At 42.1% G+C, this 26,820-nt stretch overlaps 1 protein-coding gene across 1 annotated transcript in view; it reads left to right on the forward strand.

Annotated features, from left to right (window-relative positions):
* The window catches only part of CSMD1 (CUB and Sushi multiple domains 1), a 1,700,362-nt gene that overhangs the window by 772,872 nt on the left and 900,670 nt on the right, over positions 1–26,820 (forward strand). The window contains exon 6 of the mRNA XM_072950557.1: positions 21,747–21,859. Coding sequence (XP_072806658.1) covers positions 21,747–21,859 — 113 coding nt within the window. The remainder of the gene's footprint in view (positions 1–21,746; positions 21,860–26,820) is intronic.

Raw genomic sequence — 26,820 nt, forward strand, 5'->3', positions numbered from 1 at the left:
CAGCTTCTCCAGTCTAGATCAGGGTGCATAGAGTTACTGAAACTAGGAAAACATCCCAGTGGCAAATTTTGACACGTTAGTTTAGGCTATGTGGAATATTTTCTATTGAAAAATCTCCTAGGTGTGAATTAAATGTACTCCTTTTTTGGTAAACTATATTTGGTAATGCTAAATTAAATTATATTAAATTCTGAGTCTTAGACCCTTAGTAAAGGTGAACAGAATTTTAAAGACATGTCATAGTTACATGCTGATCTTAAGATGACACAAGTCTGACAGACTGACAGAAAGGGGAAACGTTCCCCTGGGACACCTCAGCTTGGGGTGATGTATCAAGAAGTATCGTACAGAAGCACTTCACTCTGCTCTTTAAGCAGTTCGATCGCATGCTCCTGCCAAAGATTACCAGCTTTCCTGTACTATTTCATCTGCCTTTAAGATAATAGTGTGAGTTTGAGGATTGTCTTCATTTCCGTAAAAATCAAACTGAGTGCATAAATAATAAAATGGTATCCTTGTCTAATAAATGCTGGAGAGAGCGTGGAGAAAAAGGAACACTTCTGCATTGTTGGAGGGAATGTAAATTGGTGCAGCCACAATGGAGGACAGTATGGAGGTTCATTAAACTGAAAATAGACTTACCATATGATCCAGCAGTCCCACTCCTGGGCATATATCTGGAGGGGACTCCAATTCCAAAAGATGCATGCACCCCCCCGCCCGATGTTCACAGCAACACTATTTACGATAGCCAAGACATGGAAGTAACTTAAATGTCCATCGACAGATGACTGGATAATGAAGGACAATGGAATACTACTCAGCCATAAAAAGAATAAAATAATGCCATTTGCTGCAACTTGGATGGATCTGAAGATTGTCATTGTAAGTGAAATAAGCCAGAAAGAGAAAGAAAAATACTATATGATATCACTCATATGTAGCATCTACAAAAAAAAAAAAGAAAACAAACCTCAAATGAACTTACTTACAAAACAGAAACAGACTCACAGACATAGAAAACAAACTTAATGGTTACCAGTGGGGAAGGGGATGGGGAGGGATAAATTGGGATTTCAGGATTTGTGGATACTAACTACTATATGTAAGATAGAATAACAAGGTCCTACTGTATAGCACAGGGAGCTATATTCAATACCTTGCAATAACCTACAATGAAAAAAAAATGAAAACAAACAAATGTCTGTAATTTGTATGACTGAAACACTATGCTGTACACCAGACATTGACACCACATTGTAAACTGACTATGCTTCAGTAAAAAAGAATGCAAATTAAAAAATGAAAAAAATGGTATATTTGTCAAGCATTCCCTGCTCATCTGTTTTTTTACCTTGATCCCTCAAATCTTAGAAATGCTGGGATTCCTCCATTTTGTGTTGGTTTTTTCTTCTCCTTTCTCCACTCTTAACATTCATGCCTAACTTCAGGATAGATTCCTGAATCTCTCTGTGGAGACTTAAATTTGACTCCATTAACTGTGGGTGTGGTTCCTGAGACAAGAGTTCACAGGAGAATTTAGAGAACATTCTCCCCTTTTCAGTAAGCCTGCCTCCTGGAAATGCGCTTAGTGAAGTGCAGAGTGCTCTGTGAGAGCGTTTTCTGTCGACAGAGCAGTGGCATTTCTAGTGTGAGTGTGCTTTCTTATCTGCACAGGGAGGGATCTGGCTTAGCGCCTCTCCAAGGAATGTTCAGATCTTAGATGGAAGGATTTTATTTACCGTCTCTGAATAATAAAATTCTCCTCATCCCCAGTGGGTCCAGATCAAAGGCCACCTATTTGATGCGTCCTGTCCCTGTCACTCAAGAAGTTGAAAGGATTTTTTTTTCTTTTAACTTTTTAGGCATTTTGAATATACCACCATTAAAATAATCATCACACACTGCCTCCAACTTTTGTTTGCATCTGTCCCATCTAACCTGCTACTGAGGAACTACCCAGGGGCACGTACCTTACCTTGTGTAGATGTGTTTTCCCTTGTCCACAAAAATTGGGAACCAATATGGAATCAGTAATTGACTAAAATGCTATTTGTCAGTTTTTATTTGTACATTTAAAGGAAGCGCATCACTTCCTGCGTTGCTGCAGCTACGGTCCAGCCCCCAGACTTCGAACGGGAGGGGTTTGCTCCTCTGCCTCCCTAATTCCTTCCTGTGGCTCCCCGTCTTACCCCGCCTTGGACCACTGTTTTACCATCTCTTGTTCTGAACGTATCCTAAAAACAGATGTTTGTTTAAAAACAAAAAAACCCTGAACTTCTTGTTTCTTATTAGGTCTCTTTTTTGAGACATGTATCTGAGTCCAAAAATCAAGTGTGCAATAAATAGAACTTAAAACACACGCACCCACACGAGTTGTTTTCCGCAGCGCGCCCTGGGCCCGTCAGCCTGGTGGGCCACCTCCCCGCCTGCTCCCGGGCTGTGTGAGGCCCTGCGCTTCTGCAGTGTGAGGGCGCCGCCAGGAAGGGGGCGCGACGTGCTCCCGTAGGCTGAGCTGCCTCGACGCCCAAACACGCTTTCTTCCCCTGGCCCTGCCGCTCGCCAGCTGGGAGCCCTCGCTGCCCCCTCGCTCCCACTTTCTTTCTCCCCTCTCCTTTGCCTCTGTGCGCCCCACCTCAGCCGGAGAGCACTCCTTTGGTGACGGTGTTGATGACAGAAAGTCCTTCCCAGCGGAGGGAGCATGACCAGGCAGCCCTCAGCAGTGGCTCGGCAGCCTGGGGCGCTGTGGGCCCGGCAGCCTGGGGCGCTGTGGGCCCGGCCTGCACGCAGCTCAGCCGTGATCGTGCAGCTCTTCCGTGAGGAACTTCAGCGCCAGCCCAGGGCTTCAGTTCATCGAGATCTTATCTCATGCAAGCTGCCCACGTGAGCACAAAACCAGTGAAGTCTAAGCTTGACTTTATGGAAGCAAAGACGTTGGCTTCCTTAAGGAACTCACCCAAGAGTGTCAGTGTTGGTAGAGTATTTGGTACAGTAAGAAATGGAGTTAGGAAAATGTTGTCCAGAAAGAGCAGACACGTTCATCTCTTCAAAGATGCAGTCTGACGGAAGAGACATGACGCCGTCCTGAAGTGGAGAGAGAACGTTTCATTTAGCGAGTCAAGTATGACTAAAAGGCCGCCGCAGGTAATGACGCAGAAAACTGTAGCTAGAAACCGAACAAGTGAAAAATCGTACTCAGATGATGAAGTGTGTTTAACCAGGATTCTGAATAAAGAAGAAGCGATGTCATAGTCGTCTTCCTTTTTCGTTCAGCACCATTGTCCAGCCTTAAAATAATATAACATCTGTTATCCAGTCATCTATTTTGTCTGTAACTGTTTGCAGAAGTAACAAGTTCAACGTGCATTTTTGTGTGACGGATATATATGCAGTGACTTCGACATGTGCGCAGATTTTAACATCTGAGAATCAGAGACAAGAGCAGAAAATAGTGTCTACCACCAGGGAGTGATGACAGATATTTTATAGGTTGATACATAACTAAGTTAATAGAATCCCTTAAATTGTTTAAAGGTAGCCAACATTTCTCCTTTACTAGCTTCAAAGTATATACACAAGTTTTGGATTATTCAACATTCGGAAACAGACATCCTGAAGTGCCCTCTTTCACAATAAGCTCGCTGGGACCACTCGCTGACTGACCTTGGGCCTGGTCTTTGCTGCCAGCACACCCTTCCTCGCTCTCAGCATTTTAGAATTCAGTTGTACTTGGTCCAGCGGAATCCAGTCATGCGCAGAGGACCAGAGCATCAGGATGAGGAGGGTGTTTCCTCCAGATTCATGGATTGCAGGTGAATGCCGCCTCTGTCCTCGGTGGGAGCTGAGCACTGGACACAGAGGGGCACCTGCACTGGACGTGGAGCACACTGCAGTTCCGAACCATGAATTTGGGAGCTTGAGATTTGAAGATGTTAGCCATTATATATAGATATAGATTAAAAAAAAAACAAATTTCTTCTGTATAGCACAGGGAACTGTATTCAATACCTTATAATAACCTTTAATGAAAAAGAATGTATGTATGTATATGCATGACTGGGACATTGTGCTGTGCACCAGAAATTGACACATTGTGACTAACTGTACTTTAATTTAAAAAAAGTTTTCTTGACTTTTTAAAGTCAATGACTTTTTCCATTAAAAAAAGGAAAGAAATTAGAGTTGTTATATCGACTGTCCCTTCTTGTATAGTCCTCTTATGTGCAGTAAGTAAAGGCAGACACTACATCCGATTTCTTTCAAATAATCATTTTCCTAAATTAGAATTAGAACTTTAAAGGCCGGTGGTGGTTTCCTGGCGATGGGAGGTTATGCACCGTGGCAGTGCCCTGGAGATGTTGGTGTAGCCGCCGGTACAGTTCTTTAGGGACAATTTAGACATTTATTAAATACTAACAGTCTCATTATTTTATCATCTTAGCTCAAGTCACTGAAAGAGAAGCAGTTTATATATTTCATCTTTAGAAATTAAATTCAAGGCATTCACTTCCTTTGCATTATATGCAGACAAAATATTCACTTACTGCAGTATCAAAAAATGCACTTACTGTTGAAGTGGCTCTTCATAGAGAGTGAATAAGGGAAAATGAACCAGGTTATAAAAAACGTTCCAGGGGCAACAGAAATTCAGAGGGCTAGCTTCTATTTTTCTGGCTATTTGGGGGAAGATCTGAAAGTAAAGCAAAATAACATATCTTGAAGTGAATATGATTTGAGTTAATTTTCTGGATAAACAGATGTAAGGAACCATAGCTTATGTGTAAGTAGCACAGGCGCCTTGGTCAGGTATGAGCGTGTAGTCACACGCACGCCTGTAATGGGCTGTGTCCCCCTGTGTGTGGGAAGACCTGTCTGTAAAAGTGCGGACGCGCTATTAGGAGGGTTGCATGGGCAGTCGTAGGGGGCTGGGGCTGATTTTTCAGGACTGCCGTCTTTTGTTTTACGTATGCTTGTTCCCTGACTCTAAGATTACACACTTCTCTTTTTTTTTTTTTTGAAGTAAAAACAAATAGCAAAACATTTTAAAGGGAGTGTGTATAAAAATGGCCCCAACTCCGTGTATGGTGTCACACACCGCAGTAAAGCTTTATCCTGAGGTTGGTTTCGTGCTTCCTGCAAAGTCATGTTTCTGATATTTTTGATCTGAGTGATGACCGCTGACCGACAGGGTGGGAGAAGAGGAGGAATTCAGTCGCAGGGCTCAGTGACTCAGACTCTGGTCTGTTTAGAAACACGGTGGTTTCCCAGAGCCTCTTGGGAAGTAGAGTCCATAGAAATGACTTGGCAAGTTCACTTTGGTTTTTCTTCATTCGTTGAACAATTACGTGGCCACTGGCTTTGTCTGTGCAATGGTAGATTATGTCAGAAGGCTGAAAACAAGGTTCATAAAGAGATTTTCTGAAATTGTAACAAAGTACTTGGCAGTGACTCAGTTCTCACCTTGGTCTGCAGGTGTCTGGTTAGTTACTCCTCCTTCAGTGTCTGCCTGGACACTGCCATCGACCATACTGAGGTAGACCGCAAGTCAGTCAGTGAGACAGATTGCAGCGCAATGTCAAGATAAGATGTTCCAAACATTTCAATGAGTATTTATTAACATTTGTAAATAGTTTAGCCAGAAAAAATTGTGACTCGTCTGTGACACAAAATAAAATACCTAGGTCATGAAGAAGTTTAACAATATTATATAATATAATTTGCTTCTGTAAACTGCATTTGGCTCGAAATTGTTTTCATCTCCTGATCAACTTTCAGACACTGAAATTGAAAATGTTCTTCATCATGCTGTGCTTCATTCCACTTCTAGCAAAGTACCTCAAGTATAATTAATGGAAAGACAGTCCTACCATTGATTTCATTTTAAGAAAATCTTAAAGATAGCGTTTGTTCTGAATAGTTCTATGTTCACAAAAAGCTACCAAAAAAAAAAAATCCTGTGTCTTAAGCTTTTAATTGGACACATATATTTAAATTACTATTCAAGTTTAGTTTTAAAAAGAGTACTTTGACATGATAAAAATCTTCAAAGGCGGGAAACAACTGAATACAATGAAATTATTCTTCCAACCCATGCCACGGTACTGCCTTTCTCTCTTCAGAGAAAATAACGGTGACTGCTGAAGGCTTTTGCATCTTCCAAAATTACGTATGTGCAAGTGTGTCAGCGATGAGGTGGGCTCATGTGTTTGTATGTACACATTTCACACACACAACATACACGTAGGAGACAGAGAAAGAAAACGGTTGCCAGTGTCTTCTTTTGGGGAGAGGGTATTGCTCAGCGGTAGAGCACGTGCTTAGCACGCGTGAGGTCCTGGGTTCAATCTGAGTACCTCCATTAGAATAAATAATAAATAAATAAAAGCAATTACCTCCCTCCCAAAAAAAGGGGTTACATTCTGTTGTGTGAACAAGGAAATGAAACATTGTGTATAGGAGGGAAGGGTTAATTAGGTGTGTGCGTGTTGTGTGTGTGTGTGTGTGTGCAGTCCTTTATGACTTCATTTTGTCTGTTTTATCATTGTGTAAACATGTCATTTCTTCAAGTTCTCTTCACGTTAAGGACGTCTAAGTTGACACCAGATCTTGGTTATGGTGCCTGTGACAGTCCTGTATCGCAAGGCACGTGTTTCACACAGATGAGCATGGATAGATGTATGATGAATTTTAGAAGCTGAAGTTTTGAATCAAAGCATTCTAAGTATTGAGAGGGATGTCCAAAATAGCAAAAGGAAATTTACACCAAGACTGTAATTCTCAAAGAATAAGTGTCCATTTTCCAGTATTCTCATTAAAACTCTGATTGTGATTGTCTGTTGCTATTTTAAATATTACTGTTACATTAAGATTTTTAACTCTTGTGAAAATAAAAATGTATAGGAACGTCTAGGGTTGATGAAGTGTCAGGACTCACGTTAATTCCTTTATGCAGACTTGCAAGCGTAGAGGTCTTCACTATTACATTCAGTAAAATCATTTGCAGTTCTTTTCTGTGATCTTATCCTGTCCTATTGTCTTTAAAAGATCACATTCTTATGAGTTGCTTTCACTTTTGTGGTTTGAGTTTATATCTCTTGTCCAAGTCAGTATTTAGGAGTCTAGCCCTCTTCGTCAAGAGTACAAACCTGTTTGTATTCTCTCTTTAGTCTTAAGAAACTTAGAATTAGATTTAAAGCCTGCCTTTAACAGGCACATGCCTTTATGATGTGCGCTGTTACGTAACATCTGTCCTTGCTTGCCTTACGACGCTGCCTTTCCTTTATCTTGGAGTGGGTAGACAGGTAAATGTTTCTTTACAATGAAAAATGTAGTCAAGAAAGATGTATTCTTAGGAATATTTACATAAATCCTTCAAGTAGACACTTTCAAATATATATATATATATACACATACATGTTTATAACTATCTCAGCTTAGTATCAGATGTGAGAAAATAGAAAAGGATGTGAGAACATTTAATAGGATATTAGAAACAAGTCTAGATGAGAAGAATGGCTGTATATTAATGATCTTACTGCACAATTAACTTATGAAATAGTTTAGTAATCCATAAGGTTGTAAACTAGTATTAGTTTTACAGTTTTCATAATTTGTAAAAAACACATTTAACACATCAGTTGCTATCTTAATTTTGGCATCTTTAAAAGGTCATTTTTATTTTTCCAGTTGTTTTTAAGGAAGGTGTAATGCTTCAAATTACTCTAAAATGATTTTAAGTAACTGAAAAAGATTCTTAGCAAAGCTGTATAAGGGGATATAAATGAACGATTGATTGATTAATATGATTCATGTAAGACTGATGAAATTAGAATGGTACCAGTAAGAGCTGCCAGGAAGCAAGATTACTAAAGAGACTGTCATACATAATTTAGTCCTGAAATGAAAGTGTACCCCAAATTCTTAGGGCTGATGAACTGTCCAACACTGCATATAACTCACTTATGGAAGCTCTCAAGCTTGATACCTACACATACTTAATATTAGAACAAGTATTTGCTATTTTGATGATTTTAAGAGGATACAGTTTGGATTCATATATACCATGTGGTTCAGATAACACGTTCTTTAATTTCAAGGATCAGATCTTGGAAAATAAGCAAGTCTTCTTGATGGGTGAAATGCTTTGTGAATGCTATTTGAATGGTGTGATTTGTAGCCAGATACTTGCAGGTAATCACAGGTGATCTCAGTTCGGCATCGAGGCCATGAGAGTTGGCGTAAGTGGCTCGGTCTCCAGGAGCGCGGAGGGACCTGAACTCAGCGGCGGGGAAACGTGGGTGTGACACGATAGGAGCGTGGTTATGCATGGTGTCTCTCTGCAGGGCTGCCCAGACTCCTGTTGGCTCAGGGATGGAAAGTCCACGTGCGAATCAGCTGGGACTTTGACGCTGCGTCTCCCTGCAGCAGGTGCTGTGCGGGTGAATCACGGGTCTGCTGCTGTCACTGGCAGCGAACACGCAGTGTTACATGAGTGAGTTGACTTTGTCTCCACCAGCTTCCCCTGTCTTTTTCCTTAGGCAGCATGCCCCATAGGAAAGGGACAGTGCAGGGAAGAGTCCAGGGTCTAGAGGTTTGCTGCAGCCCCAGACACTAAATCCATGAGCATGTGGTCAGTCCCCAGTGTCCCTGACTTCTTTACTGCCAGAAATGCAAGGAGCTGTGGCCAGAGGCCCGGTCGTTCTGGGGGCCTCCAAGATCTGGAAAGTCCTGACATAGGCCATCTCTAGGCTGGAACTTCAAATGGCAACATGACTTGGGAACTGAGCCTCAGGGTCCTCAGTCTGTCCTCTGGAGCTTGGGTTTTGTCCCGTGTCAAGGCAGAAATTCCCAAGGGAGATTGGTTTGGAAATGAGTGTCTGATGTTCCTGCCCTCCTCTTCCTTCACCCCTTGTGGACTTGAACTTGGACCCATTGCAGTTGGGGTGGGGAGCTGTCTGGGTCCCTGGACACTTAAGCTGTGTCCCGTGGACCTGCCACCGCTCACTCTCTGGGGGGCGCAGGAAGTGGGATGGAATGAGACAGCTGTCTGTGAAGCGCTAGTGTAGGATCCTGGGTTTAAGTCTTACTTGTGTAAGACCGAGGCCCTTGAGGTCTTAGGGAATTCCTCCCTAAAAAATAAGGCTACGTAGGACTTCCTTGAAAATCTAACTATCTTAATGTTTGTGATTTAAAAAAAAATCAGCAGCCTACAAATGACTGAGCACGCTCAAAGTGATCTTTCTTCCTGAGTGCAGCTCGTGCGGCAGGAGGAACAGCACCGTGGAGCCCGGGCGCGCTGGGCGTGGAGACGGGCCGGACGCCCTGATAACTCGGAGGCTTTGGGCGAGTCCCTGCCCCTACTGCAAGTGGGAGATCAGATCGTGTCACTGGATTTCTGTGAGAATTTCAGAGAAGTGACACAGGAAACACCTGGAGAGTGAATTCAGGCAGGTTGATACTTCAGCCGCACAGCTGGCTGCCCAGGTGAGGCCACCGAGGTCCCCACCTGCTGGGCGGGCTGTGGGGTTGACCCGCACCCCTGGACAGGCGAGCCCAGAGCCTTCAGCACGACCACGTGACGGGGCACAGGCAGAGCTTTGTCTCTCGGAACCGCAGTCAGTGACCTCAAAGCAGCCGTGGCCGTGGTGTATAAAACAGTGGAATATTGCTGTATGTTGAGGCTCTTTCAACTGTTAGCTTAAAAGAAAGAACCCTTTTGTGCCACTCTGGGCCCCCAAGAGGCCAGACGAACAAACACTGGGAGAATATTAACAAAAAAACCACTTTCTAACCTAATCTGTTCAGAACAGCTATAGACACCTGTCATATGTGTGTGAAAAAATTACAATAAAAATATAGAGGGCTAGGTAAAGAAATCTTGAGAGGAAAATTGTCATGTCACTGACTTTTTTGTGAACGAGTTTCCAGCTTTATGGATAATTTAATCACGGGCAGGAAATGTAGCTCAGTTTCTGCACTGTTGACTTGAGGGTTTTCAGAAATGCCTTATGATGTATTTCTCTTCAGAAATCAACTTAGATTTTTCTCTCAAACTAAACCCTCATGAGTCAGTTGCTTGAAGGATGAATTTTCTTCCTGCTGCTTTACTTGAGAAACAGTTCTTCAGTTCGAGATCAGGTCAGTCGTTTATTTTGTTTCGGTTTGTTGAGAGAGCAAAGCTATCCTTTGTTTTGTTCGACCACGTTTGCTGTTCCAACGTAGAGTGCCTTCTGGAGAAGCTGTAACCTTAATTTTTCTGTCATGAGCCGTCCCAGAGAGTATCGTGTTGAATGACCTTGAGGAAAACATTTGGGAACTCAGGCTGGAGGGCAGTGACCCAGGATGGTCGTGAGAGGCAGGGTAGGGAATTGGAGAAGCACGTTTCCTGTTGGTGCCTCAGTCCCAGCCACGCAGCTTATGTAATAAACCAGGCAATTAACCTCTGCAAGCAGGAGAGGCTGGCAGCACGGACACACTAACAGAGCAAGTCCTAATGCAGGGTGGCTTAAAAAAATACCCTTATTCAAATAAGAGCTAAGTGTCTCCTCTGGTGAGATGATGGTTTGCGTGTGAAACCTTACACGTCGCCAAAAGCCAGTTTTAGTGCGACCGTGATGCATCAAAACCTAGTCCTCTCAACTTCTGCGACTTCTGCTCCTTGTCCTGGAGTGAGGAATGGCTTTCCTTCAGTGGGACGTGTTAGTTTTCGTCTCAGAACCTGGAATTATAAATCTTCGGGTGAGCTCAGTTTGGTCCTATATTTTAACACCACGCCGTATAGGATGTTAATTCAGTGTGTTCTTTGTGATAGGAGAAGTGGGGTGGTAGATGGTGGTGTGTGGCATTCAGTGCTAGACTGTGGAATTGGGTTAGAATTCCAGACATTTGACATCAAATCTACATCGGGCACATCGTTTAATTCCACAGCCTCAGGATTCACGTCGCTTGTAGGGTGAACTGTGGAATCGCACTGGCCACGAGGGCTGGTCTGGCCGAGGGTCGTGTCGCCTTGCCTAGAGTAGCCATCACGTGTGTGGGGCTCCTGTTACCCCCGACTGAGCCTGCAGCCCTCCGTGCAGACCCTCACCCCACACAGCACATCCCTGCCTGCCTGTCAGCAACGCCTGTGTCCCACCGTGGGGGTGAGCTCCGTGGTGTCTCCCACTCACCCGGGGCTGTCCCTGCAGGGAGGAAGTGGACTGGCATTTGCTAGGCACGTGTGCTGCGTGCTGAGGAGCTGACCCCGTTAAGGTCCGGTCCTGGTGCGGGAGGCTGAAGGTCCTGTGTTGCGACAGAGAACAGGACAGTGATGGGAGGAGTCCCTGCAAGTCACATGATTTGGGGAGTAAGGATTCACCCCCAAAAAGATGAGTTTCAAAGTTTTTTATTTTGTTTTTTCTATTCTTTTCTTTCTTTTTGTCTTGTCTTTTTTTTGTGTGTGGAAACCTGTGGTAAGGTTAACATTCATAAACTCTAGACCTTCATGGTGATGACCCTGAAGCTTTGGGTTTGGGTCTAATAAAGCCTCAACCCTTCGCAATCCTGCACAATCCTGTGTCTCATGATAATAGTGCCCGAATCAGGTACAAGACGGCCGTGCGTGGACGTGGAGGTGAATTAAGGGAGTTACTGATAAAATACAGATATTTTTTCCCCAAGGAAATCACAGGGGCTGATGTATTTACACATCAACTTAGATTCTCTATTTGAGTCCTGTTATCATTTTTTGAATCATAATGTATATAGCTTATATACAGTTTTAAAAGCTCATTGTTCCTCATTTCTTGCACCTGCTGTTGACTGGCCACATTTGTACATCACCCACGGATCATACAGAAGACCTCTGTACGTCACCGATGGAGTATGTAGAAGACAATCTAAAATTAGACTTTATTCAGCAGGACAGGGTTCTTAAATTTCTCCAGGAACAGATGAACGTGTGAAAATATGAATGTTTAGAATATGTACGTGTTTCTATTGGGAATCACTGGTTTTAATAGCATCCTGTTATCTTTGGGCACCGAGTCATCTGATGACAGAAACCAGGTTTTTCTTGAGCAAGTAGACCTCTTTCCCTCCTGCCAGTGCCCAGGAGGCAGTTCTGACTTGGTAAAGGCAGGCGGAGGGTGCTGGGGGGAGAGCGTGCGTGTGTTCAGGCTCAGAATGGAGTCCCCAGGTAAGCTGGCCGCACGTTGTCAGGTGCCCTGAGCGCGGGCGTGGTCACGTCTCTGCATCTTCCAGTCGGCAGTGAGGGTACATCAGATTAGTAAACCTTCATTTCTTCGTCATCTCCGTTCACTGGAAATGTGGATTTGCTTTAATGACCAGCACACAGGCCGCTTCCTCCTTTTCTCTGCTTTGACATGTTCAGGGCTCTTCTCAAGCCCACGGTCATGGGACTTGGTGGGTTTTATTCTTGTTGTCCGTCACTTTGTGGGAGCTGTGGGGACGTCGCAGCGGTGGGCTCCTGAGCAAAACGGCTGAACTGGAAAAGGCACTTGTGCTGTCAGGCACTCAGCCTCCGTGTTCCTGGATCCAGACAGTTAACGTGCCTCATCCTAATTTGTGAAAGAATCAAAACCGCTAATTCTGAGATGAGCCTGAAAATAAGGTCACTCGCTGGAGCCTCCAGTCGAGAAGCCTGCTTTAACATAATCACTGGTCATGCTGATCACACGCACGTATTTTAACAAGGCTTCTTCTTGTGCTCCTGTTGCTACATGTGAACTTTCCCCAGGGGCCAGTATGTCCAGGTTCTCATCGTGCCTGTGTCTGTCCTCGTCTGTGAACTTCACCAGGGCCCTGCAGGTGTGTGCGCAGCCCTCTGAGAACGCACGGTGAGCACCAAGCGTGTGTGGATGTGGGTTGTCTTTGTAGCCTTTAGAAATGCAGCGTTTATTTGAAATACCCCCCTTTACACAGTTGTTACCCAATATTTAAATATTGTAAAGTGTACACACATGCAGTTAACCCCCCAGCTGCATAACGTTGCCTCCTGTCCCAGCATCTCCTCTTGCCAGTCTCCCCTGTGGACTGGGGAAGCGTGGGCTGCCTTTCCAGTACAAGCCGGACTCGTGGGCCACCGCGGTTTAGAGGAGGAGACGCCTCGTCCCTGTGTAGGGACGCCCGGAGTCCTCTGTTCCTCTCCTCCCGTCTCTTCCTCCTCTTCAGCTGCCTCTGGTTTTCACCGAGGCAGAGTCACTCTGCAGGTTCGCATGAGAGACTCAGAGAACCAGGCTGGGGTGTGGCTGCGGGGAGCCGGCAGGTCAGGAGGGAGCAAGGACAGCTGAGGAGCAGTTAGTCCACACCCAGTTCTGTCTCTCACCTTTCTCCTTTCTGCTTCAGTGTGCCTGTGCACACCTGTGTACATGTAGGTGGTCTCCAACCCAATGTTTTTGGACTTGATGCTGGTGGGAAAGCAATCGTTAGAAGCCAGGCTTCGGGTTTTTGAGTTGTGATCTTTCCATTCTGGAGACACGCACGGTCTGATCTCTGTCGTGATGCTGAGCAGAGATGCCCACGGCTCCTGGTCAGTCACATGACCGCGAGGGTGAACAGAGGATACACTTAAAACCATCCTGTTTTTCACTTCCAGTAGAGTATGTCAGAAATGACATGAGATGTTCGCCACCTGATGATGATACAGGCTTTGTGTTAGCCTGCGGGTGGGCAAAACGTAGCTAATGGAAGGATCTGAGCCCACGAAGGTAGGCTGGGCGAAGCTGTGATGTTTGATGGGTTAAGTGTATCCAGTGTATTTTTGACTTAGGATAGTTTCAATTTAGGATGGGTTTTCCAGGACGTAACCCCATTGTAAGTCAAGGAAGGTCGACTTAGAAGGTTAATTCTAAGTGCAGTTGATTACATTTAACTGCCTAACTACTGGGCTCAGGTTTCAATTTTATACAGGAAGTCAGATTGACAATTAAGAAGGAAATCTCAATGTGAAATAAACTGTCTGATAGCAGAGTGAAATAAGAAACTGCGTATCATTTCAGGTCTTTGCGATATGTTCCTAATACGATTGAGCCCTAACCCTTCCACTTGCTGGATATCAGTTAGGGTCCTGCCTCATTTCTCACAGCTGTGCTGAAATTTGGATGAGCATCAAATGTACTAACCCTCAGACGAGAAAATAAAGCAGGAAGCCATTGAGTTATTCTCAACTAGCTCAGGGCTTATCTGAAATCTTAACATGAAAAAGTGGCAAACCTCAGGAAAAAAAAAAGATTGAAAAGAGATCTTGATAGAAAAATCCTACTAATGGATTTTGCACTAGAAAGACAATTTCTGGATCCTTACCAGTCAGGTGGGGATGACGTTGATAGCATGAAAGGCTGGAGAGGAGAGGAGGTGAACATTGGAGTAAAGGACTTCCCTTCATACCTCTGCGTGGGAGAGGCTGCTACTATTTTAATGACATTTATAAATTTGCTGATTCTGTTGTCATGACAAAGTCACACGTAGAGGATGTTTCATGCTTGGGGGCAAAATCTGCTTGGATTTTTCTTGTTTCCAGTGGTGCATTATAGACATTGTAATCGTGAAATCACTTTCTCAGAAGAGCTTGATGCATGGATGAGAAAGAGGGTCAGTGGAATTAATTCTTGGCAAGTTCATTCAGAATGGAATTTGCAGGACGTTTGTTTCTCCAGAGGTGCTTGTAGGAGAGAGTAGTGTTCAGCCAGGAGTGATCTCCTATAGGACGAAAATTCTATTCAGTGCAAACTAAGACATGCTAAGTGCGTCACGCCACTGCAAATGAGGGAGGTGCCTCTCAGGATTCTAGGGAGAAGTAAATTATATACTGACCATGATATGAGCAAAGACACATTTAAAGAAAATGAGGGTGTTTTGTTTTGGGTTGTTTGTTTTTAATGATGTGAGCCTCTTAGGAAGGAAGGATACAAGTTACAGCAAATGCAGTGGTTTAATTGCTACATATACACGTGTGTGTGTGTGTGTGTGTGTGTGTGTGTGTGTGTGTGTGTGTGTGTGTGTATTTCTTTTTTTAAGCTCCAAAACAGGAAATGTGGTTGTAGACAGTGTCTCCTCCAAGGCAGTTATGCAGTGGGAACCCCGTGCCTCACTCCTGTGGAGAGGTGACGCCCGACTGGGAAATGCGGTGTTGCCAGGGCGTTGCCAGACCGAAGGGCACACCCAGCACAGTTTGCACACAGACTTGTTTTGTGGAACCTGGCCCAGTCAGTTCTATTAAACAGTGAACTTACATGATTCAGAAATTTGATTTTTTTTTTTTAAGTTTGTTTCTTCTTTCTGGCTGATGGGGAGAACTCTGGTTGTCATCTGGTGGGAGACTGTTTTCATGGAAAGTCATTTAATTGGTAAAACATTAAATAAATTACTCTTTAAGATCATTGCTGTCTCTTAGGGTGTGCGTGTACTCTCACTTCTAATGTTAAGCCTGCTTATAATCTGTGTTGTGAGGTTATCCACGTTGGCATTTGGTATGAAATATTATGTTATCAAACATTGAATATTAATGTGAATTTGGCAACATTTGGGTTTACAGTGATTTTCTTTACGGCAATTACACTGAAGAGAAGGTTTAATTTAGTCATTTTTTTCCTAATTTACTTAAAATATACACTTGACATTTTAACTAAACTATAGTTTTAATGCTATTTGACGTTTTAAAGTCACAATAACGGTGCAGTGTGTACGATGTGTAATTTAGGAGTTCCCCTCTGTTTAATGGAGAGTGGTGACTTCCTTATTAACTTATGTGAAGTAAACTCTGCCGAGGTTCCCACTCAATTTCTTATTTTTTTGTGCAGCATCACCACTTATAACGCTCAAGATTATTGCATTGGTATCAGTGATCTGAGTATCTTGGAAGATAGTGGAGTGCAAAATATTTTGGATTTATTTCTAAGTGGAACCCCTCCTAGTGACTTCCTGAGAGATGGGAGAATAAACTCGCTCAATTCTGAAGCTCGTGTTCCTGCCGAGTGAACGTGTACCGAGGATGCAGAAGTGCTGCCCCGGACTGTCCCCGCTTTACCCAGCGATCACTCGTCTCTGACAGGCGTTTCCCCGGCGTGCTGGATGTGGGAGGGGAATTACTTTCTCCCGGCAGAAAACACAATAAATGAGATTCTATAGGACAGCAGACAAGCAAGCAGCTAGAGACAGACAGACAGAGTGGCTGTGTGGGACCTACAATACCTATGCCTTTTTTTTCTTTTTTTAACGGAGAGTGAAATTGATTTCTGTTGATTTTTTAAAAAAAATATATGTATATTTTGGTGGGAGAAGGCAATTAGGCTTGTTTGTTTGTTTATTTGACGGAGGTACTGGGGATTGAACCCAAGACCATGTGCATGTGAAGCAGGCACTCTTAACCCTGAGCTGTACCCCCCACCCCAGCTTCTGTCAATTTCTGTCCATATTCTGATAGTATTCCCTTTTCTAACCATTTTCTCCCTCTTCCCACGAATGATTCACCGAGGGCATCAGATGAAGTCCTAACGCTTTGAGTAAGGACAGAAGGATTGTTTTCGACGGTGGCCACCGTGCTTCTCAGCCCCACTCTGAAGAAGTAGGTCACATGTGCGCAGGTTGAAGGGATGTTGGGTTTGATAGAAATGGCGAGGGGGGAGCTGTCTTTATTGTCTGTCTTTCTCGATTTTGTGGACTTGAACTGCGCGAATCCTCTGGATTAGTTGTGTCTGGAGATAAAGTGGCTTTCAGAGATACAAAGATACACGGAAGGCAGCAAGGAAAGGCTTTGAAGGGACACAAAGGTATAGAATGTACAGTGAGGCTACCAGAAACATTTGCACGTTTCTTAGGAAAGGCCAGAAATTTGGTTCTGTGTTTTCTTTTAGTTGACACTAGGAGAATCTTGAAATCAACTAGTTTGTAAGAACACAGGTTTCTCAGAGGAAGATAATAATGAGATTTATCCCGGGGTTCTCGCATGAGGGCTGTGAGTGATGTCCCATGGAGGATCCGGCAGTGCACATGTCTGCAGAGACGGAGGAGTGAGGCCCTCCCTGCCCATCTGACTGGATTCCTCACTATGCGCCCGTGTGATGGGGTGATTCCTGGCTGTGAACGTTGGAACCACAGATTTAACTCTTGCATGTTCTTCGTGATTGACTGGATCGAAGCATACTCGCCCACCCCGCTCAGCCACGAGGGGACTTCATTCTTTTGCCCTCAAGTATGAATGATTTCATTCCATTTCAGCAATTTTGAGCAAATCACATGTATATATTTTATCTACATTTGTGTGTGTTCAACTTCCCCAAAGTACCTACATCGTTTTCAGAACCATTAATATCTTGTTACTTTTTTCCTGATAATAGTTTGACTGTTTCCCTTCATATTCACAATTCCTGACAAAAGTCATTCATTAAAGAAAACATCAATGTGTATTTAAAGTGTTACATTATTTGATATCTAAACCTACGCTATTAAATATTTAAAACTTCCAGACTATCACTAAATAAAAGAATCCTCAACTTTTTTGTTCAGTTTATTTTTGAACCTAATGAATGTTGTATTATTAAATACTGTGGGTCTTTTTTTTTTTTTTACTAATTTGATTTTAATCTCTTTATCTATTTTTGAGTGCCTCTGTCCAAACCTCTCCAATCTGTTGTTTTATTAAACGTTTAAATTCGAGATAATCATAAGATTTACACGTAGCTGTAAAGAATAGTACAGATTTTGTGTACTCTTTATCCAGTTCCCTAAAAGGTAACACCTTACAAAACAGTAGGACCATAACACTGCCAGAGTAGCTGCATTGAAACTGTCAAGATGCAGGACTTAAGGATCCCTCTGTTGGTTCTTTTATAGCCACGCCCACTTCCCTCCTGTCCCAACCCCCTCCTTAACTCCTGGCCTGTTTCCCTTTGCACTAAGTTTGCCATTTCAGGAATGTTAAAGTCATACAGTATGTGATCCATTTAGGACTGACTCCCCCCCCCCCACTCTGCATAATTCTCTGAAGATTCATCCAGGTGTTGTAAATCAATAGTTCATTTCTCTTTATTGCTGAGTAGTAAGACATAGTATAGACATACCTCTGTCTGTGAACCATTCACCTCTTGAAGGACAGCAGAGTAATTTCCAGTTTTTGATTATTAAATGTATAGACTTTGTGCAGGTTTTGTGTGAACATAAGTCTTCATTTCTCTGGGGGAAAATGCTTAGGAGAATGATTGCTTGGTCATATGATAATTGCACGTTAAATTTTGTAAGATGCCGTCAAACTCTTTTCCAAAGTGGCTGTGCCCACTAGCAATACATGAACCGTCCATTTGCTCCACGTTGTAGCCAGTGTTGGGTATTGTCACTTTAAAAAAAAAATTAGCCCTTCCGAGTAGGTGTGCAGTGATGTTTCTTTGTGGTTTTTAATTTGCATTTCCCTAATGACGGGTGCTGTGGAACATCCTTTCATGTGCTCATTTGCCATCTGCATGTCCTTTTAGATGAAATGACACTTTGTTTTTTGCTGTTTTCTAATTACATTATTTGTTCTTTTACTGTGCAGTCCTCAGAGTTGTTTTTTATATATTCTGAATACTTGTCCTTGTCAGTTATGTGGTTTGTAGATATTCCCTGCGACTGTAGCATCTTTTCATTCCTTACCAGGAGAAGCTTTTAATTTTTACCAAGTTTGATGTGTCACTTCTTCCTTGTGTGGATCAGGCTTTTGGTGTCTAGCCTAGAAACTCTGGCGAGTCCTCGATCCTAAAGTTTCCCTAAAAGTTGTGTAGTTATACATTTTATGTTTGTGTCTGTGTTCCATATTGAGTTGATTACCATATAGGGTGTGAGACTGAAGTCCAGGCCCCTCTGTTGTTTTGCCTCCGGTTGTTCCAGCACCGTTTGTTGGAAGATTTTCTTTACTCCACTGCGTTGCCTTTGCAACATTTGGGCATATTTACGTGGGTCTGTTTTTAGGTTCTGTTTTGATCCACTGTTTGGATGGATGGCTCTGTCCCTTTGCTGGTACCACATGGTTTTGGTTTCTGTAGTTACAAATTAAGTCTTGAAAATGGGTAGATTGATTCATCCTGTTTTATTCTTTTTCAAAGGTCTTTAAGCTATTCTATTCTGTTTTTTTTTTTTTTTTTTACTTTCTGTATACATTTTAGGAGAATCTTGTCCATATCTAAAAAAAAAATTCTTGCTGGAATTTTGTTAGAAATTGTATCAAACCTGTATATAAATCTGAGGAAAACTGACACAGAGTCTTCCAGTCTGTTGACGTGGTGTATTTCTCTATTATGTTTATTCATTGCTTTCTTTAGTTTTCAAGATACAGTTTTGTACCTGTTAAGGGTTTATTGACTGATTGCAAGAGGCGTGGTGCCTTTAATGTGGGCGTCCATGTGTTCAGAGTTAGTATGTATAAATAAAATTGAATTTTATATGTTCATTTTGTATGCTGGGCACTGGCTAATTTCAAGTATGAGCTCTAGGAGTTTTCATATGGAATCCTTGGCATAATCTGTCAGGTAACTGTGTCACCTGCAAACAGAGGCAGTTTGATTTTTTCCTTTGTCATCTCTGTGCATTTATTTCTTTTCTTGACTTATTATACTGGCTGGATTTTCCAGCACAATGTTGAATAGAAGTGGTGAAAACAGGCCTTTTCGCCTGTTCTCAATCTTAGGGAGAAGCACCCAGTCTCCCCTCCCCAAATTTAATGTCAGATGTAGGTTTTTTGTAGATACGCATTGTCAAGTTGAGAAAGTTTGCCTCCATTCATATTTTGCTGAGAGGTTTTGTTGATTGGATATTTAAATTAGCCAAATGCTTTTTCCTACAGAGATCATTACAGTTTTGTGATTTCTTCTGTGGAATTGGGAGTTAAGGCTTCATCATGTGGATTTTGGAAGCAACAGCCCCACCCTTAGCACAGGGTAGCACGAGGGCACAGCGGGCGTGAGGAGGCGTTCCGTCCGCTGCTGTCTCCTGGAAGAGGTTGTGTAAGTGTCGGCAGTCGGTTAGACGCTGGGTCCATGCCTCGGCGCGTGTAACGCGCAGCGCTGTCCGCTGGGCGGCCGCGCACCGCGGAGCCTTCCCTCTCGGCCCTGGAGCCCGGGAAGCCCAAGCGCGAGGCGCGGGCGGGCTCGCGGTCCGGGCCCCGTCTCGGAGCCGCCGCGGCCTGAGCGGCAGGGGCCGCCGAGCCCCGCAGGCCCCACGCGGGTGACCTCGCCCCGTGTGTGGAGGAGGGCCGCGTGAAGCCGTCCGGGCCGCACGTGTCTGCGGGGGAGTTTCCGCAGCTGGAGGGCTGTTCGGTTTTCTGTTTCCTTCCGAAAGTCGTGGTCCTTTGTTGTGTCTTTTTGAGGCGGTGGCCAGTGTCGTTTAGTTGTCAGACTGTGGCGTGTGGGTTTTATGGCGTCTTTCTCCGTGTCTGTGGGTCTCTAGTGACACTGGCAGTTCAGTCCTGATGTTAGGACCCCCTCTTTCTTTTTTTCCTGTCATTCCTGCTACATTTGTTATTTTGTTGATCTTTTCAAGGAATTAACCTTTCTCTGTCGTTTTTCAGTTACACTCATTTTGACATGTATCTGTAATTTCTTGCCTTCCGTTGGCATTAAGTTCTCTGCTCTTTCCTAAGCTCTTGAGATGGGAGCTTGGGTTATAAATACGAGAATTTTCCTCTTTTCTGATGTCTGTTTTCAGTGCCGTTCATTTCCCTCTCAGCAACACTCAGCCAAATCCTACAGATTATGATACTTTGCATTTTTATTTTATTCAGTTTGGTGTATTTTTGTAATTTTCCCTTGAACCTCTTTGATGCGTGGATCATGTCGCGGTGTGCTGTTCAGCGGTAGGCAATTGCCCTGTCGTTTTTCTCTTACTCGTTTCTAGTTTGGTTCTACAACTGCAGTGGTTATAATTAGGTATTTAATACCATAGGCTCCCTGGCAAGACAGAGCTTCTCCTGCTAGGAGTGAGTATTCAGGTTTTGTTTCTGTGTGATCAGACTACACTAAGCCACATATCTGTAGACAAACTACTTAATGAGCAAATTATAGCTTAAATATACGTCAGTGAAGCATCTCTTTGACCTTTTTGAAAAGCTGTTTGTAAAGTATTAGGCATAAAATTGCACTTGTTCACTCCTTCAGAGTTCTGACTCTATCGTCATTAAAATGTCTAAATATATCCCAGCCTAGTTAAAGGTGAACCACGTGTCTTAGAACCCCAAAGATGGGTCTTGAAAACCAAGCAGTGTCTTACTTGCTCTACTCAGTTCATCTGACCTCTGCTCAAGGTAGTCATTCGTTTTTATTTATGATGCTCTGACTAGGATCTGCTTTCTTTTTGAGAGAAACTGATTTATTGGGAGGGAGACAGTAAGAATAAGCACCTGAAGGGTGATGTGTGACAACATACCATCTAGTAATTTAGGAGGAAGATAAACTCACAAGCACATGCAGTGCCATCCTGCTTCCTGTGGCGTGTGTGAGGATGGCTTTGCCTTGTTGTAAGTTCTGCGTGCTCGGTTTAAGACAATGGTGGTATTGTACAGTTCTTTCCAGAAAGAATCTTCTCAAAGACGGTTTCAATAAGCAGACTTGAGCATGCTAATTTCGGTTACCTGGCAACGCCTTGTGTATGGATCATGTAACTGTCAATGACTTATGTCAAATAAATATGCCCCAGTGGCAAGACGAATCGAGCATCTTCACCCAGTAAGCTTCCATAACAACTTTATGCTTTTTTAACTCTATTCACGTCTTTTTGAAATGTAGGTTGTCGGGATTTCAGCTGCCTTCCTCCATCGTCAGCACCGGCTCCGTCCTCACGCTGTGGTTCACGACCGACTTTGCCGTGAGCGCCCAGGGTTTCAGAGCCCTGTATGAAGGTAGGCTGCCCCCCGTGTCGCGCACACACTCCCTGGCCACGTGACCTCACTCTGGCCGCTCCGGGCTGCAGATTTTGATGCAGATGGAAGCTGCTTTTTCAGTTTAGTGGTGGAAACGTTTGGCTTGTATGTATGAACGTGATGATGGGAGAACACTACTGACCGTAACAGCCAGAACTGCTAGCAGAGAACGTGTGTTGAGAGTTTTCCCTTCACTGGTGGAGGTTTTTGACTGGAAGAGTGGTTCTTCTTTTGACATGTAGCAGAGAAGTTGTGAAGATTTCAAATACCAATTACTAGCTCTCCTTTTCTGGGAAGAATGCATTCTTAACACAGAAGCGTTTTCTTAAAATTATTGCTCAACGATAATACTGATAGTTGGTGCTTAAGTAAAGGAAATTCCATTACGTGAGTTTTCGTGGTCGATGCTGAAGCTTGTAATTGAGAAAATTATTCTGGCTGTATTGTTTGGTGCTGGCAAGGAGTCGGGAGTGTGTTTTGTTTGTTTTTGTGTTTTCGGATTTCCTGCTGCGATGCTTTTGGGGTCATGCTATTCTTATTAACTATTTGGGGCAGAAATTTAAAAAACATGAGAGTTCACACTTCGATAGAGGGATTAATACAAATGATCACTTTCAGCATTCAGTTTTAAGAAATTGCAAAAGTCGTACTTGAAGTGCAGATGTCGAGGTCTGCGTAGTCTTGCTTCACATAGATACTTGACACGCATTTTAGCTTTTGTGTGTGTAACACAAAGGTTTTTACTTCTAACACAAACTCTGGAGCCTGTGAACTGAAAAAGACTACAGGTAGGGGGAGGCCCGTCCCTGTTTATAACGCACACCATTCATCAGGGCGTCTTTCTGAGGTAAGTCGCGTCTGTGTGTGCTCCTATTTGGAGTGCTCTGTGCACTGGGGCAAAAACCATTCTTTGCAGAAAGATAAAATCTACACGTGCTTGGTGCAGCTGAACTTAGCTGCTGTGCAGTTTTCAGAAAATATGAGGGTAGAATGTCCTCTTTGCAATTTATCCTTTAATTTAAAGTCTTTACTGTGGAATGATGCTGACATTCTGACTCCAATGTTGTCCAGGCCACCGCGTTTATAAATAAGCCTCATCAGTGGCCTGAAAGGGTTAATCATCTTTAACGATGGTACTGACCACCAGGGAATAATTTAATTTTGGGAGAGAAAGAAGCTAGTTTAAGATCAATAGTTGCTATGAGCTTTCAAATTTGCCTATACACCTTAATGCAGTTTCTTTTTCATGTAGCATTACAACAATGTTTCTGCGGCAATCTGTCCTAGCTCCTGGGGAACATAACTTGTCCAGTAGACATACGTGGTATTTGCTCAGAAGGCTGACGGTGCTTCCACATTTTGGAACCCTTGGGAATTCTCCTCCCCTTTCTGAGAAAGTGGATACTTGAATATCATGCTTTGGTGAATTTTGTAAGATGAATGTTGCAGAAACTCTGTTGATGCTGAATGATTGCCAGCGAGTAACTGTGCTGAATCTTTCTGGGCTGCTGTTGGTATTAGTGGTTGTCATGATGGTATAAAAAAAAATGGTGAGAGTGTCTCTGGGAAAATACATGTGAGTTATTATCAAAATTGCAAAAATGACTAGAAATGTAAACAGGACCAATGAAGTTAAATGTATTTAAAATTTTGATATGTGAAGATGTGTCTTTTGAAATTTGTGTTTTAAATAGTGACATTACAATACAATCTGATACTTACAAGTAAATAAAAGCCGTTATTTTGAAAGAAAAAGATAACTATTAAAACTTTGTCAGCAAAACAAAAATTGTATACAGTATTGAATATCCCTATTTGTAAAATATTTCTCCATTAGCTGAAAGGTCTAGTGGGAAAATAAAATTGTACTATATAGAAAAACAAAGTTACAGTCTAAACAGAAGATTAGAGACGAGAGAATTTATCTAGAAGAGAGTAAAGCTTTCATTGTAAATATCAATTGATTTATCAGTAATGTCAGTTCCCACAGGGAATGTAGACATGACTGTAACTTACCAGTGTGCTGGTCATGGGAAAAAGTGAGTTTTATGAAGAACAGTATATAAAATATGCAAATACACCTATTCACATATAATATTAAGTAGAATCAATGATAATGGTCAGAAAAAAGATCTGAAGTTGTTATGCGACCAGAACATTGAGTCCCATCAGTTCTCATGTTGATGAGACCACATCAAATAATTAATGTAAGCCAAATAATATAATAAAATGTTCATATCTTATTCAAGACCTCTTAAGAAAATTTAATTTAGAAATATAATACTAAATAAGTTTTTAAAAACTTCTCTTGTTATTAAACCATTACTAATTTTTTTCCAATTAAAATTAGGATTTATTTAGTTTTATCAGACTGAGGTTTAAAATTTTACTTTAAATTTATTTTCTTGAGTTGGAGAAAATCTTCCAAACTTAAAAAAAACGGTGTACATGATAACTTTTGTAATAAACTTAATCTGGACACTGAACTTTATAGTTTGTTAGCAGTAGTTTGGAAGAGGTACTGTTTACATAAATTCTTATTTACACCTGGAAATATTAAGCTAACTAATTGGCGTGGAAATGATAAATTGAAATATTCTAATCAGTGCATTCAGTCATTGAATTTAACCCTGGAAATCCAACAGAAATATTTATAAACTTCACACTAACCTTATCCACATACAATAATAACTCTCTAAATAATGAAGAAGTTGATAAATGGCTGATGCAATCAATATATTTTAACCTGCAAATATAGAATAATGAAGTTCCTAATTTAGCAGGGTGTTTTATAATGTTGTATTTCCTAGTTCCATCGCTGAACATTATCCTTTATGATCAACCAAATAATTTGCATAATTTTCTTTGGTAAATTTATAAGAAACAATATTGGGATTGCACAATTTACAGTGAGATATATTACAATCAAAATTCCTTCATTTGTCCAACACTGAAGTACTTTGTATATAAATAGCACTTATTCATGCATTTCTATCTGCTAACTTTATTTCAGAAACATCTCAACTACTAAAATAATTCTTATCAAGTTTGAGTTAAGGAGAAAATCATTAGGTCAGAAAATTGACATGGCATGTCAAGATATGACACATACGATGTTAGGTTGAACGTGTGACAAGGTAGTCTGTCATTTCAAGTGTTTGATAAATTACATAATTTTTTAATACATTGACTTCATAATTTTGGTATTGGTTATATTTCAAAAATTTAGTTTTTTGCAAACTACTTACTATAATTTAGATGGACTCTTTAGAAACTTTTGTAGTGAAATAAGTTCCTTTGACACTGATTGTATTTTTATAATCCAGTACTTTGTGTGAAGTACAGCTTGAAACTTTTATTCGTGAAAGCCCCTGCTCTGTGACCCCGATGCATGCTTGCAGCGTGTGTGCACTGGAATCAGCACTGTCCTTCTGTGGAACCTTTCTCAGTATGTAGGGCAATTAATTTATTGATTGGGGACCACATTTTCTCTGCACAGTTAGCCAAAGCTTCATCGAGGGAATGGCAACTAAAAACAAATGTAGTGAAAATTTTAAGCATATTTTGCTATAGATATTTACGTTTGCAATAATTGGTGAGGCAAGAGGAAGGTTAAACTGAATTCTTGTCTAAAGCAAAGTGGATAGGAGTGGTAGGAGTCTAGTCCCTTTAAGACTTCTTTAAAAGTTTTGGCTGACATGTTAGTTGAAAAGGAAAAATTTTTAACCACAAATGTAGACAGTCAAATATTTTGATGATAAAATACTCTTGTCAACATTTATCTCACCTTCCCAGGGTGCCATTTTGAATATATTGGTCTTTAATTTTTATGTACAAAATCGATAAGAATCTGACAGTTTAAAAATCTGTTTTAGAAAAAACTAGCGCTAGTATAGTGAGGAGGAATTTGACATTACTAAATAGTACACATTAGCTTGTGGCAGGAAATTGTGCTGCATACAAATTAGCTCATTAGCTGGAGTGAGAAAAACAGTTGCCCATGAAGGTGGTTTAAGAGACTCCCTTGGGTGATAAAATGCTATTCTAAAGGAATTCTTCTCTTTCAGTTTTTTTTCTTAAAATGATTCTGTGAATTATAACATTTTGTTTTCCTTACTAAATATGTATAACTGTGTACGGATGAGTAGATAGATACTAAATAAATGGATGATAGGTAGATAGATGGAAAAGACAGATGAACAGATAGATGACAGATACATAAGATGGATAATAAGTAGGTGGACAGGTGCATGATAGGCAGACAGGTGGGTGGATGGATGGATGTGCCTAGGGCGGTATAAACCCTTGTGCACGTTTTCTTATTAAATCTTCAAGATTCCTATAAACGAAGTAGAATGACCCAGTATTACCAGATAGAGAAAATGAGGTAATGACTAACAGTAACTTAGCTTGCCAAGAACTTACAGCCACTAAACAGAGAGAGGGGAAATGCAACACGTCTGCCTATTTCCAGAAGTTGTCATTCTTAACCACTTACTTTATGTATGTGCTCTCATATATGCATGTATGGAAACAGATGTGCATTCATATATACACGTGTGTGTATACACAGAATTACATTTTTGCATATGTACAGACATACGCAAACATATGTATACACACCACACACACAGTGTGTGCACTCACATGCTGATGTACATGGATGCACAGGTCTACTCATTCATTCTTCCCCTCGTTTATTGACTAAGCTTTCCTGGAGCATCTGCCAGAGACCCAGTACTGGGCTAGTCATAGGAACACAAGGATGATGATAAGGACGGTGTCTGCTGTGAAGGAGCAGCAGGAGAAGGTGGCAAAATGCGATAGAACGGGGGGTTTGCCTGGTGCTCAGAAGGAGTTACAGGGCGTTTGATGAGGCTGGACGAACAGAAAGGCACAGGCGTCTGGGGACGGGCGGAGATCGCAGCAGCGTTAGTGCT

Source organism: Vicugna pacos, chromosome 26, assembly GCF_048564905.1.
Source record: "Vicugna pacos chromosome 26, VicPac4, whole genome shotgun sequence".
Taxonomy (NCBI): Eukaryota; Metazoa; Chordata; class Mammalia; order Artiodactyla; family Camelidae; genus Vicugna; species Vicugna pacos.